A 15034-nucleotide genomic window follows, 5' to 3' on the forward strand; every position below is an offset into this window, starting at 1 on the left:
AGTACACACAATTTATTTATTCACTGGTGATCGACATATACTTCTACATACTGACTACCTGGTCAGGCAGGAGGAGGAATATTCTTGATTCCTTTGCCTCCACAACTGTTTAAAGACTCACAAAACTTTGATACTGTGATTTCCAGAAAGTCAACGTTTCTAGTTGTTTTTTTCACTTCTTGCTTTCAAATGGTGTGAAACCATAGGGATTTCTACTCCATTAAAGCCTCTGTTAGAATAACCTGCACAGATCTCTTTCCAAGGAGAAAAGAGGGGAGAAGATACTGAAATTGCCTATTGAAAACCAATTAAAGAAAATTTAACTGACCCTAGTCAAGCAGAGTCACATAAACAGCACAACCTTTCCCCTGGAAAATTCCAGTTGCATCTTAATTAAGGCCGACAACGCCGGAAGGTAAACTAATGCTATACCAAAGTAACGTAGCGTCCTGCCCTGTGTTCTGGCCCAAGTTGTCAGTTAGGATAAATACTAAGAGCATTAAGGCCACTGTACTTCACAATCAGAAATAGCTTTACAGCAGTTTTCAAAGGATGTAAAACTCACTGAATGGTGACCAAATATAAACGAAGATTAATTCTAGTGAAACCCTCACAGTTATAGGCCATGGGGACAATAAATATGTGATCAGTGGTGCAAGAAGGTTAATGAAAGGAATGACTGCTGGAAAGAAAAAGACTTCTGAAAATGTGTGCTGTCACATCAGGGATGGATTAGATACGGAAAACCAATACAAAACCAGAGAAAAGTGTCACTGCTAGAACTTAATCAAACAACATGTGCTGATTTTTCTAATGCAGTGGGAAAAGCTGACTTTCAGACTTCAGACACACTGAAGAGAGGTTTTTGCCACCTACTGAAATGCAAAGCAGGCTGTTCCAGAAGTCTGCAACAATTTTAGAGAAACCCAGTGCTGTAAATAGCAGCTTAACCCTACCAGAACCTGTCGTCTTCTGTTCCTACAAGCAGTATGGCAGGCTGGGGAGACAAGATCCTTCCCTACCAACCAACATGGAGGCCAAGCTCAGGCAAGGAGAAAGGTTTGACTTACTGGAAAAAGATTCAGGCCCTGGCTATGTCTTTGCCCGCACCACTGAAAACAAGACCTACAAGGGAGAGTATGGAAGGGGTGTGAATTCACCAGACAGAGAATAGTTGGCATAGTTTTATCCATTTTTAATTAAAGAAGTTAAAAGAGAACTATAAAACTTCAAGCCTTGCAACACTAGCAAATAAATACTGTCTCTGATGTTATCTTGTGCTGGAAAATACTGGTTTCCCTGATCATTTCTAAGGGAGCTTGAAATTATCATGGGATTTTGGTATTTTCCTCCCATCTGACTCGACACCTTTATGCCAGGGCAGCTCTAAGTTGAATCCTTGCCCTCTGTCTGCTCCACAGCAGTAGCATGCCAACGCTGCCCTGCCACAGCAGGGATGGCCATGCTTCAGAATGTCAGATCAGTTTATGGACTGCTCAGAGCAGGTGACACACAAGAGCTTTCTCATATCATCAGTTCCCATAGACATTTTGCCTACTTGCTATTTTACATGTTTCGGTTGACTCAGTGATATATGTAAAAGCCAGCACCAATGCATCAACTGGATTTGCACTGCACTCTGGAGAACGGCAAACCTAGAACAATTAATGGATTCGATCAAAGTCTACAGTTTTACTATCTGCAGCAGGTGTTGCATTGACAACATCTAGTGACGCGAAGATGAGAAACCATAAAGTGAAACGTGTGCTTTGGCTGTACCAAACACTGCACCGGAGAACAAAAGCAAGCAGAAACCAACCTCTACACCATGTTACTGAACAGACCCCCACAAAACGCGAATATACATGTGAACACAGAAAACTATCAGTTAAACTTTGAGTAACTCTTGTATCTGCTCCAAGATACACAAAATAAACAAGCCAGGAAAAAAAAAAAATAAAAAAAAAAATCTTATTTTCAACAGCTATGGTAGGACACAACATTGGTACCCAATTTTTTACTATACAATAGCTTCAAAACTGTCTCTGCCTTTTTCAAGAGCACAGTGCTGAGAAGGGACCGGTTCTCAAAGAACATCAGCAAAAAGGCTCACCTATTTCTTCAAAAGTGTGCGGACTTAAAAGTATACAAAGTTTTGTTCTGTTCCAAGACTGAGGGCTGACATACTGCAAAAAGGTAAGAAACTTTCTCAGGAGGGCTCTAACTCTCTCCCTCCCACAAGTAACCTTACATGTGGATGTATAAAATACAACACTGTGTATTTGCTACAGAAAAGGTCCAGTGAATATAGTGCATTAGAAAACATCTGCCACTTAGAAGCACAAGTTAAAAATTTTTAAAAATATGTATTTCTATCACATGTCCATATTGGAGAAGTACAGTTGCACTCTTCAGAGGCAGACCTTGCTACACCACGGGTCAGCAGAGGTGATGAAGCTCTGCTCAGCCACATCGTATGACCCAGACCACACATGCAGCATTGTGCAGTGCTTACGGGGCAGAGCACAGCCCCTTGCATGACCCACAACCAGCCTAAGAAGTCTGTGCCTGCTGCATTAAAGCTTCCCACACATCAACAAAATAGGTGCTGGGCCCAACAGACATGATTCTGTGGAACTTCCGAGAATCTGTGTTCACTTCTTTAAAAATATGAGGCTTTAAACCAAAGTTTTACCAATTACAATCTACACTTGAGAGTCATTTCATTGACCGTGGAAATATAGCAAGCTCTGTAGACTCAGAGACTGCAGCTCTGCTTCTCTTCTGCACTAATTTGCAGGAAAGAAGATCACCTGAATCTGAAAGATAAAATTAGGAAGAGCAAATGCAATTACCTGCGCTGGAATTTAGCCAAAATGGTAACTCTTACACAGAGCAGTATTTAGTGACCTGTGTGGGGTCAGGGGACAGGTAATTCATACTTTCTGACAGAGGGGCTTTTCATTTTTTGTATGAATGTTGGCCTAGGGCTAATAGAGATCAAAGCATATCACCCAGTGAATCATAAGGACGGTTCCGAAGTTGTCACTCAACACATGCCACTTCAATTCTGACATCCACGGCCCTAATCCTGTGCTAAGGCAGTAGACCTACTACCCATTTGCTTGCAGAGGAAGGAGGAAATGACAGCCTGGCTACCAGCTTAGGAACAAGGCTTATTTATTGCTACCCCTTTTCTCCTCTCTCTCCTCCAGCAATTCGTTCACTGGGCAGTTTAAGCACACTGAAAGAAAAAGGAGTCTCAAAGAAAAAACAACTTTTACAACACAGATGAAGAGGCTGAAGAGACAGAACCTCATTAGCAGAGCCTTTAGACCTTCTATAGCATACGTAGAGCTCCAGGCTGGACCCAGGATACTCTCTCTCGACCAGTGGGGAGGTCGCTGAAAACACACTGGGAAAGAGGAGGAACAAGGAGAAAAGTGAGGGTGGGTTATGCTATTTGAACTGAGAACGGAAAGAGAAGTGTAACAAATTCACAGGAATCTCTCAATTCTGCTGCTCAGCAAGCATTTTTAATTTGGTATTTTAGTGAGACATAAAAGCTTCTGGATGTAAAGTAGCTGCAAGGAGCTCCTCAGCAAGATGCATGCTCGTGCAGGAACTGAAGCTACCAAAAACTCTGAGGCACAGCCAAGGGGAGCAAATACTCACGAGTGGAATTCCATAGGCAAAAGCTGGTGCTGACCTAACCAGAAACGGATAAAATTCAAAAGGCCGTTAACAAAGCACTAGAAACAACCCATCCTTCATTATTGCACTGCACATTGAGCTTGCAGGACTGCAACATCTGCAGTAAGAGTTGTCTTTTTATATAGTTATACCAAGTCTATGCCCAACATGGTTCATATGTTATGGACACAGCACCTGTGTGACTCCCACCAAACCAAACTTATGCACTGCTAATAATTTATTAACTCGGGCTAGAGGCCTGAATTTCACACTTCAAGAAAAGGCTCTACCTTTCTTCCTGATCAGACAGAGACCACCAGGGATCAACTCTTTCCAAGAACCTATTAGAGATGACAGATACAACCTCTTCCACTAGAAAGGGACTATATGAGAACTGCAAAAGGAGAGCACAACTTGAAAGCTATTAACCATAATTATTTTTCCCAGCTGTGAAGGACACACCAAAATGGAAATTAAAATGTAGTTCATCTGAAGGCCCCCACTGACTGCTACACAATATGATCACTGGGGACTGTTTGAAGCTTAAGCCTCATCTTGACAGTTTTTCTTTCCAACAATTCATGCAGACCTTGTATGGTGGCACCCACTAGTCCAACTCAGTGACTGACTCTACTGGGTCATTTAGTCAGCTACTACCTCTTGCAAGCAACTCCCCATTCCCTTGTCCTCCCCAGCTTTGCAGACATACATGATACTGTCCCTAAAGAAAACATGTGATTTCTAAGCAAATGAAACTGCAGTTTGCTACATGTAGAGGTACACGAGTTCATTGGATGCATTTAACATTATCTTCAGACACACTCAAAGCACAAACCACATTGTTCATTCGAGGTGACAGAGCCATACCTTATCACATCTGGTTCTGTGCCTTCATTCTTGTAAGATGCCTGAAGTTGCTTCTGTCGTGTGAGAAGGTCATCCACCAAATTCTGCCTCCTGTCTCCCTCCAGCTGCGTGCTGATGATACTTGGTTAAGGACCAAACTTAAAAACACTGAAAAACTTTAATTTTAGTGAATAAAGTAATACCTGTTATACACTCTTAAAATAAATCAGACCTCCTGATCATCAAAATTAACTAGAGTAACTTTTAACTCAAGGAAAGGCTGTAACACCTAAGAGAACAGGTCACAGATTTCTGAATGAAATCTGCTGTTATTCTAAATGTGTTTCTGAAGGTTACATATCTCAAAGAAAAAGTTTCATACAGTGACCACAGAGTGACCTTCAGGTCATGATCTCAAAGTAATAAGAGAACTGGAAGGCTATTTACTGCCAAATTAGCATAAGTATTAAGAATAGCATTTCCCTCTCCAAAATCCAACATAATTCTTCTTTCATTTTTTACTAAGAAGTCCTACACAGTTGATCTCTTCTGTAACACTGACAATGTACAACAGTACTGCACAGGTTAAGTTGAGGGAAAGATGAGTCTTTAAAAGAGCTCCAACTTATACTGTTATGATATAAATGGGGCAAGCCCAAGCAGAATAGAGCTTTTAAAATCAGCAGGGTACTTCACATCTTATTTCACTGGAGCATCATAACACTGACCAGGTGAGTACCTCCCAGTCAAGTGATGGGCAAACAACCAAAAATTTACTTTGAGCACGTTTCCGTTTGCAATTCATCAGCAGAACACCCCGACAGCCACTGATGCAGCACAAAAACAATTCATACAGTATCTCTGAAGGACAAGATGCCCTGAAGTGCTGAGGCATTGACAGGGGACATGTGTTTGCTTTTTTTAATTAATCTTTGTGACACTTTGAAGGACTACTAACTCTCTTCCAAGTACTGTTCAGTAGATTATGCAATAGCTAAACTGATTTGTGTATGTCTTCTGCCACAGTTGTAGCATTCGTCTGCTCTCAAGCACTCACTGGACAGGGAAGTTTTACCCCTGGCCATCAGCACAGCACTCAGGAGGCCCATGCTTCGAAGGGATTTCTGCTATAGTAAGCTTGAAATTAAACATTCATTCATTAAATCAGATTGCTGCTGGATATCTTCAGGGAGACGGACGTACTTGACTCCTTTAGCCTGACTACCCCAGCATATGGAAGGAGCAGCAAATTCAAGCCAGGCCACAGGGTAATGTTCCTAGAAGAAAACCTGTGGGTTTTTTTCTAAGGCATATTTTAAAGCGTTTTGACATCATTCTGAAGATGCAGTTCCATTGCTGCTTAAGTAAGTCCAAGTCAGAGCTGCCACATTCCTGCCCACACCCTGAACACAGCTTCATCCTTCCTTTTTGCAAGCACTGGCGCTCCTGCAGCCAGCGACTGAGCCAAGAGAAAATAACAGATTAGCGAGTTCTCTGCCAGATGAGCGATCTTAGCTCACAAACCAGCCACTCAATCAGTACTGTCAGCACAGTGCACAGGCAAGACAATGGCAGCTCTGAGATTATTCAGACCATCTTGTTAAGCTTCTCTACGATCCAATCGTAACCAAAGCCCACCATACCAGAGATGCTCAGGCTCCCAAATCTTCCTACACTACAGCTGGAATGAAAATATTAAACAGCAGGACGGACAAAGTTCTAGTGACAAAGTCTTCTAAAAATGGAACAAGGGAAAAACCCTAACTGCCTGGCAGAGCAATTATAGCATATTTTTCCACCCTCTCCCACAATACAGAAAGATTATGTTTACACAGATACATTTGGTGTGTTGACACAGCCCGAAGCAGTAAGTCCTTCAGCTGATCAATCTTCTCTCTGAGATTCTGTAACAATGATCTGATAATCACATTGAGCTGAAGGGGAAGAAAGAGATTTTTTTTTTTTTTTTGGTCTGAGTTATATTTGCATAAAATTTAATACTACTACATGCAGGTGACAATATATTTAACTTCAGCTATACTGGTGTGAAGGATTCCATTCTAAAGCAAGAAAGCCTGCCTCAGAACCACAAAGGGAACAATACACTTAACTGGTTTGGACTGCTTACAAAATAATGAGATAAATAGTACTAGTTTTGCAAACACAATTCTATTGCATTAATGCTGTTTAATATGGAGAGCTTTCTTTCGAGTCTTTATAAACACACTCCTTTATATGAGCAAAACATTTCAGCACATTTTAATATTTTCCAGCTAGTTTTCCAGTTCCTTCCTCTGATCTTTAATACAAATACAGGCGCCAGCTTCTTCTGCCACCACGTTTCTTTCCCAGCTCCCAGGATTAGAGGGAAGGTTGCTACACGTTCAGACATTCCCTCCACCGAACTCCTCCAGACTTTAAACGAAAGATCCCAGAGAAATTCAGATTCCTCCATTTCCCTTCTCAGCAGCACCTATGATTCCCGACCCTTTCTCACAACTGAGCTGCCCAAGATTCAGATGTGTCTCTTCTTACTAAAAATGTAGTTAAGTCATTCACATTCTTCCCTGCTGCAAGCAAGCCTGAGGCTTGCGTGAATCCTCCTTCTCTATCCCCACCCCTTCCCAAGTTAGGCTGACATTATCCTCTGGGGTTTTCGTCCTTAAATGTTATTTCTTTTCATTCCAGTTATGTACAACATACTAGGAAAAAACACTGTAACTGCAATTAACTATGCAAGTTATGCTAATTAAGACTTCATGTGCTTCTTGTTTAAAAGATACTAGCCCCGCTGTGGGTTATAATGATTAGCAACCTCAGATGCTCTGTGTGATGAACTAGTAACAGAGGAGGAATTATTTGCTTTGACTCTCATTCCTGCATTCTTGAAGACAAAGGTAGCAGCCAGACACCAACATCTCACTAACAGTCACCGTGCTGCAAGGATCCTGCCTAGAGCTAAACTGCACTTGATATCTGCACAGGATGGAGCAGGAGTTCCCAAAAAATCCCCTGATAGCTTCAGAAGTTTAAGTCTCTGACTCAGCGAAACTTGTTCTCAAATGCTACCAAATACAACAACAGAAAGCAGATGCAACCACACTGAGGCAGCCTTGAGAGCATGCAGCCAAAATCCACCTTCCAACCCAAAGCCGCCGAACACTACGGCAACATTTCCAAAGCCAGGATGGGATATAAACGCTTTTAGGAAAGTTCAAGGTGCTGCATATCCTCTAGCTCTACAATCAGGTAATAAAAGGTCTTTTCATTTCACATGTACTCATGTGCAGGTGGAGAATGCTGCATTTAATTGACCCACAACAGCAAAGTAACATAAAGGTATACACATCCAAGAAAGTCATCTAACATAGATACCCTCTGCTACTCTGGCTAGGAATTGCAGTGCTGTAACAAAAGATTTTTTTTTTTTTCTCTAATGGAAGTGAAAAGAAAAAAGAAGCCAATGGAAGTTTTAAGATCAGCTCAATAGAGTAGATAGCACAGATGGTAAGTGCTGGCTTGAAATCTTTCCCTACAGGGTTGTCTTGGTTTTCTTTTTTTTTTCATTTTAAATTTTATGCTCTATTTTTTGCTCAGCAGTAAGTTTTTTTAGCCATGCTAATGGCAAAATACTATAAAAATAAAAACTTGTTTACATTCTCCCTACCAGGCAAATATTGTACAAAGACTTCTTCCTCTGTTAAAACGTTCAGGAGTCACAGAATATGTGACTGCTCAGCCGTGGATTTCTCAACATGCATTTCTGTTATGAAAACAACTCTCTCATTGTTGGAAACTTGTTTATAGTAGAATCAAACACTGCCAAATATTCATCTTTAACTGTTAATGGATTAAAGGGAAACTGTGCTTGGAAAACACAGGGCATGGAACAAATGATTTTATGAAGAAATAAGTCAACCATGTAATGTTTCCATAAAACACAACCTAGGAGAGTTACAGTACAAGAAAGGCTTCAAACAACACCAATACAACTGTTTGTTGGGGTTTTTTGGAACACATCACAGGTAGCAATGATGCAAATAGAGAACTTTGTCCTCTATAAATACAGATGGATTAAGCAGCGATCTTTTTATAAGTCTGCTATTGCTTGAGCGTATCTGTACAATTTCTAACACTTCATCATCTTGAAAGCAGGGACTTTAATCACCACCTCTAAACACTCCTCTCAACTCTACAGCTAGAGAAAATATTTCTCTCTAATCCCACTTATTTGGGCCTTCTGAAACCTCTTTTCAATTCATACCAAATTTGAGTCATTCATTAAAAAGCACTGATCACTGTACAAAGCCTACACAGTTTTCTTCAACATTTCTTCAAAGGAAACATTTCAAAAATAACATTTTATTTTAAAAGCTATCAGCAAAGAGACTGGCAAAGAAGATTCAGTGATTGCACACCACGTTACAACCCTGCTATAAAGAGGAGCAGAGTCTATAAATGAAACAGTGAGGTTTTAATTATGCAAATTATTATAAAGATTAACTCAAGGGCTTGCAGGCGTTTTCTTAACATGGTCAAGGGAGAAGTTAATGGCATGATCCCTAGGGTGTGCTATCAAGCAGACTCCTACACTTCTTTGAAGGAAAGGACAAGGCTTTTAGTCCTAAAAAAAGCAGCCTCCTGAGAAACTTTTTGTTTTATTTTTTAAACAGGAAGTGTGAAAAGGTGGAGAACATAATACCCTGGGTAAGCTCTAACTTCTGCTTCTCATTCATATTTAACTCTGGTCTTGTATTTTGTTAGAAACGTAGCTAAAACAGGCTGCAAAATTCATTATTTCATCTGATCTACAGCCACTGCAGAAAGGAAGCCAGCCAGCCTCGTGGGGAAAAAATATCTACCCAATATTTAGGCAGAAAGGAGCGCGCAGAAGCTGACATGCAACCCAACATCTCTTAAGATTCAGGATCTCCGAAAGCAGTTCTGTTCCTGGCAGCGACAGCCCTGAGCAGGCAGCAGTGTGTGCCCAACACCCCCACGGCTTCTCCTTTTCTCTTTTTGTAAAGCCAGCGTTATTGCAGGCATAAAAGATTCCTTACTGTTAAATCCAAGGTTATTTCTGTGACACTGAAAAGCCACCGTCAATTTAGAAACCGTATTCTTCTTCTCTTTACGGGAATCTTAAAGAACAGTGACGTTTCGAACGCTTAAAAGCAAAACCTAGCCCCAGAAGTCCACACTCCCGAAGCCCGGAGCTGCCGGCAGAGAGGTACCTTGGCCGAACTCTCCCCGTTCCTTTGGCAGCGGTTACGCTCCTGGATTTTCTCCGCGATCTCCTGGGCGATCTGGCCGGCGGCACCGTACAACGAGAGCCTGCGGGGGAGAGGCGCAGCTAGCCCCGCCGCCGCGCCCTGTCCCCGTCCCCCCCCCCCCCCCGCCGCCTCCCCCGGCCCTTCCAACGGCAGCTCGGCCCCGCTTCGTCCCGGCTTATGGAAAAGTCAGCAGCGCGTAAACCAGCGCTTTTTAGGACTACCCGAAAGTGGCTTTTCTTTTTTTTTTTTGGGGGGGGGGGGGAGGTAGGGGAGGAAGGCGCTCTGTGGGGAAGGGGCGCCCCCCCGCAGCACGGCACGGAGGGAGGCCTGGCGGTGCGCGGCCCGGGGCTCCGCCGCTCGCCGCCGCAGGGCTGACGGGCCCGCAGAGGCCGCCGGCGAGCGCCGCTCCCCCCCCCCCCCGCCCCGCGCAGCGGGGCCGGACCCCGCCAGCGGCGGGCACCGGGGAGGATCGGGGCCGGCTCGCGGCGCCGGCGGACGGCCGAGCGCTCCGAGGGCGGGCCCGCACCCTGGCCGGGGGAGCCGCGCCTGTGAACCGGCCCGGCCCGGCGCTCACCAGGGGTCCGGAGCCATGGCCGCCGCCGCCGTCCGGAAGAGCCCCGCGCTTCCGGCTCGGGTCAGCTGACGACGGCGCCCGCCGAGGCCCAAACCCCGCCGTGCGCAGGCGCCGGGCGGAGGCGTGAGGTGAGCGGTGCATGGGTGCAGCGGTGCATGGGTGCAGAGGTGTAGGCTGTGTGGGTGCATGGGTGCAGGGTGTATGGGTGCAGAGGTGCAGGGCGTTTGGGTGTATGAGTGCAGGGGTGCATGTGTGCTGAGGTGCAAGGTGTATGGGTGGCAGAGGTGCAGGGTGTACGGGTGCAGAGGTGCACGGTGCAGGGTGCAGATGTGCAGAAGTGCACAACGCAGCAGTGTAGGATGCATGGTGTAGAGTGCAGAGGTGCAGGGTGTACTGCGCAGGCTGCAGAGGTCCATGGCTGCAAAGGTACTGGTTGTGCAGTACCAGGTGCAGAAGTGAGGATGCAGAGGTGCTGGGTGTGCAGTACAAGGTGCAGGGTGCACAGTGCAGGAGTGCAGAGGTGCATGGAGTGGCACCGCAGAGCTGCACAGTGCAGAGGTGCAGGAGCGTAGGATGCAGAGATGCACGGTGCAGAGGTGCAGGGTGCAGAGCTATGGCTGTCCCAGCTCTGCCCTGGCCCTCCTGCTGTGTCTACAGAGTGGGGGCCTCACCTAGCGGGGCCCCGGGCACCGGCATTGCCCCACTGGGCTTTTCTTAGTGCTGCCAGACGTGGGAGCAGAGATGGGGCTGCTGCCAGCCCCGAGCTGTCCGCTCAGCTGAGGGGCTGGGTTCGCCTGCCCACGCTGTGGCAGCCAGGCCATTAAGGAGGGGTAGAGCCCTCACAAGCATGGGGCAACTGAAACCCCTCGTTCCCTCGTCCCCAGCCATCTCCCCCGTTGGCTGTAACTCCATAGCATCGCATTTAATCTGCAGCCAGGGCCCCCTTGGAAACCTTTGCAATCTCTTGGGGCGCTACTGGGACCCCCAGAGTATTTGATGCTTTTCCTAAACCCCAGTGGGGATTTGGGATTTTTGCAGCATGCACTCAGCAATGCTGCTGCACAGGGAGGGATGAAGGCTTGTGTGTCCGGCCAGGCCCAGGGTGTCACACACCTCCAGCCTTTGGTGCTGAGGAAGAAAGAAGTCCTTTATATTTTCAATTTTGCATGTTGATGGCAAGCTTTGAACTCAGCAGCAGCTCCTCAGGGCACCAACGGTCTCTTGCAGGCACCTTGCACCCAACTCAGGTGCCTTGATGCCAGCGGGGCACCTGTATATTGCTATTGCAGTAATAATATTGTGGTCTGGATTAAAATGTACCGCTATAAGCATGGCAGCAGGGGAATCTTCAACCCAAACTGTGCCGGGGGAGCTTTGGTACAGCGGGTTGGAGAATAACTGGGACAGAGAAAACCAGGAGGCAGAGAAAGCACGGGGAGACAGCTGGCGTCCCCCAGGCCTGGGTATCCCCACACCCTCGGGGACCTAAGAATGTCAGAAAGATGCTTGAGTCAGGAGCAAAACTGCATCCAAGCCTGTTGCTTCTTCCTGATTTTCCAGGAGCCCTTTTTCATCTTCCAGAGAAGCACAAAATACACTGGAAGATGCAAAGATGCAGCCCAACAAAAGGTGCTCAGTACTTAGGCAATTTTCCCAGCCTGTGTAATTCTGTGAAATAACAGCCCTGAGTGCCAGAGCAGTTTAATTCTGAGCAGTGAAGTCTGGAGGGACCGGACAAGTGCTGGGAAGCAGGAATCAATACTCTGCATCCGAACAGTGTTATCCCTGTGTTATTGCACACCAGGATCTACTGCAGCGCAAGTTAAGAAGGGAGTGGAGTCTTTTAAGGAAAAAGTTGGTTTTTTGTTTTTTTCAGGGTTTTTGCACCAGCATTAAATACCAATGTAAGAGAAGAGGACAAGGAGCCTCCGCGCCTCACACTGCCGGGGCCGAGCCCTGAGACGCACCATCCAGCACCACATGGGACGTGTCCTGGTCCTGCGTCTTCCCAGAGGGCTGTCTGCCCTGGTTAGCAACTCTCTGCAGCACACCCCTCCTTCCTTCCCTCTGCCTTCCTCCTCCCTCCCTTCCTCCCTTCCTCTTTTCCTCCTTCCTCCCTCTTTCTTCCTTCCCTCCTTCCCTCCTCCCCTCTTCCTCCTTCCCTCTTCCTCCTTCCTCCTTCCCTCTTCCTCCTTCCCTCCTTCCACCTTCCCTCCTTTCATCCTTCCTCCCTCCCTTCCTCCTCCCTCCCTTCCTCCTCCCTCCTTTCATCCTCCCTTCCTCCTTCTTTCCTCCTTCCTTCCTCCCTTCCTCCTTCCTTCCTTCCTCCCTTCCTCCTTCCTTCCTTCCTCCCTTCCTCCTTCCTTTCTTCTTCCTCCCTCCTTCCTCCCTCCATCCTTCCTGCTTCCTCTCTCCTTCCTTCTATTCCTTCCTCCCCTCCCCACCACCACGTGAACCCAAGGCCGAGCAGCGGGTCACCCTCTCCATTTCCCACCCTGGGCCGCGGCTCCTGATGTTCAAGGGTCCCTTTCAACCCCCGCGCAGTGCCGCCCGCAGCACCCCGACCCTCCCCATGCCTGGCACGGGCTGTCCCCGCCGGGCAGGGCTGCTCCAGCCCCACGGGCTCCCTGCGGCCTTTTCTCCCTGGCTCCTGCCTTTCCCTTCCTCGAGGCAGCGGCCGTTGCCCTTCTCCAAATCCTCAGCCCCATCCCCTCGCCCTGCCCATCTCCAGATGAGAGTTGCTGCCTCCCCCTGCCCTCCCCTGCCCACGCCGATGTCCCTGTCCCCCTCATCCCTGTCCCCCTCGTCCCTGTCCCCCTGCCAGCAGCAGCAGGCAGGGCCAGGCTGCCGGGAAGCCAGCATGATGCTGGACGGTGTTGACACTGTCAATATTTTGGCTGTAAAGACTGCAAAGGGCTCTGCGGTAACCGGCCAGCAGGTGCAGGCCCTCGCTTTTGCAGCAGCCTCCATCCAAGCCGGAAAAGCCTTTCCCACAGCTGATCCGCCAGGATTTGGCCTCTCCTCTTTTTTTGGGGTGTGATTGGTGACGCAAATCAATGCAGATACAAACATCAGTACGGGTGCCTGAAAAGCAGCAGCAAGGCACTGATAGCGATGTTTTATTGCCCTCATAACGTGGGGCTGCTACTGCACTGCTGTGGCGTACCGCGGTAATAAGCGCATCCTCGTTAGCCTATTTACAGGTAGCTGCAACGCCCGCTGTGCTCCCGGTGAGCGCTCGCACCCGGCGGCGAAGCCCGTTGGGCTGGGGCTGGGGCTGGGGCGGCTTTCGAGAGAGGAGCAAGAGGAGCCACGCGTGCAATGGGGAGCGAGTGCCGCCAGAGCAATGCCACCCCCGGGGCTGGTTTGGGGAGCTGCTGAGCACCCCCAGGCACCACCTCATTTCATGTCTGCTTTCCCACAGCGGCCGGGCAGGGCTAGGGGACGTGCTGGGGTGGGGAGCAGGGACACATCCCCCTCCTGCTGCGGGACAGGGCTGTCGCGGAGGGGCTGAGACCGATGCTCTCGAGACGGGCACTCGGGACTGTGAAGCTGCAGCCGAGGAGGACCCATGAGCCAGAAGTGTGCCGGGCACCAAGCGAAGCAGCGTGGGGCAGCTCGGGGAGCCCTGCCGGCCGTGGCAGCCCCCCGGTGCGGGCTCCGTCCCCAGAGCGAAGCTTTTCTCACCAGCCCTCTTTGCAAATCCGAATCGGGCTGGCTTTTCTCGCAGGCAGTTAGCATGAAACATTGATGGCCTTCAGCTGCGTGGCTCATCCGGAGCCTGTGCAGCCTCTACATATTTAATTTTTTCACCATTAAAAACGCATGAAGCGATGATCCCTTTTGCACCATCCCTAATTCACTTCCATCGCCCATCTCGGTGTGGAGCGGAGCATCTGCCGGGGAGCAGGCAGGCGGATGGGGGGGCTGCCGGAGGTTTCAGAGCTGCTTCAGTCTGGTAGGGAGAGGCATCCACTGTCCTAGAAAAAGCAAACGAGGAGAAGGCGGCCGATAGGGTCCTGGGGAAAAGCAGCAGGACCCACTGCTGCAAGAGCCTGGGCAAAAGGCTTTGAGTTGGAGAGAGAATAAACAACCCCTCAGCACTGGGAATGGGAGCAGGGTGCAGCATGGGGACCCCCAGCAGCCCCAGGAGCGGAGCTGGGGGCCATCACCTGCCCCTTCAGATGCAGCATGCAGAGCAGAGCCACCCATCCAGCGCACAGACCGGCTCTGGGTGCAGAGTAGGAGCCTCCCACTGGGAAACAGCCCCTCACCTCCCTCCCACCCAGCGCAGCACCCTGGGGGGCCTTTCACTGATGCAGCCTCTCGCCCCCACTCCCTTGGGCTCCCAGCTTGCCAGGAGCAAAGGGAGGAGAGGAATGACAGGACAGCCATGCCGCTCCCATCAGATTTTGGCATATCATGGAGGAGGTGCTTCATCCAGAAAGGAGAGGGTCTGCAGAGGGACCACTTTTCCTCGGCAGATGGCCCGAGATTAGCGGTGCCAGCGGATGCTCAGGGATGCGCTGCAGGTGCAGGCAGACCCCGCAGACCTGCAGGCAGGAAGGCAAGGCGGGAATGACCTGTAGTTGCTGTTATCACAAATAAAAAATCAGATATTTTAAGGAAAAAAAGATCCTTAAAAATT

General features: G+C 48.1%; 1 protein-coding gene across 3 annotated transcripts in view; it reads right to left on the minus strand.

Annotated features, from left to right (window-relative positions):
• The window catches only part of STX8 (syntaxin 8), a 111503-nt gene extending 101042 nt beyond the window's left edge, over window positions 1–10461 (minus strand). For all 3 annotated transcript variants that reach the window (XR_005932422.1, XM_030014743.2, XM_041123561.1), the window contains exons 1-4: window positions 10387–10461; window positions 9774–9873; window positions 6379–6473; window positions 4561–4671 (exon numbers count right to left, since the gene is read on the minus strand). Coding sequence is in view for 2 of the 3 variants with exons in the window: in XM_030014743.2 (XP_029870603.1) it covers window positions 4561–4671; window positions 6379–6473; window positions 9774–9873; window positions 10387–10403 (323 nt within the window). In the remaining variant the exon portion in view is untranslated. The remainder of the gene's footprint in view (window positions 1–4560; window positions 4672–6378; window positions 6474–9773; window positions 9874–10386) is intronic.
• Between the last annotated feature and the right edge of the window lie 4573 nt (window positions 10462–15034).

The sequence above is a fragment of the Aquila chrysaetos genome, chromosome 5 (genome assembly GCF_900496995.4).
Source record: "Aquila chrysaetos chrysaetos chromosome 5, bAquChr1.4, whole genome shotgun sequence".
NCBI lineage: Eukaryota > Metazoa > Chordata > Aves > Accipitriformes > Accipitridae > Aquila > Aquila chrysaetos.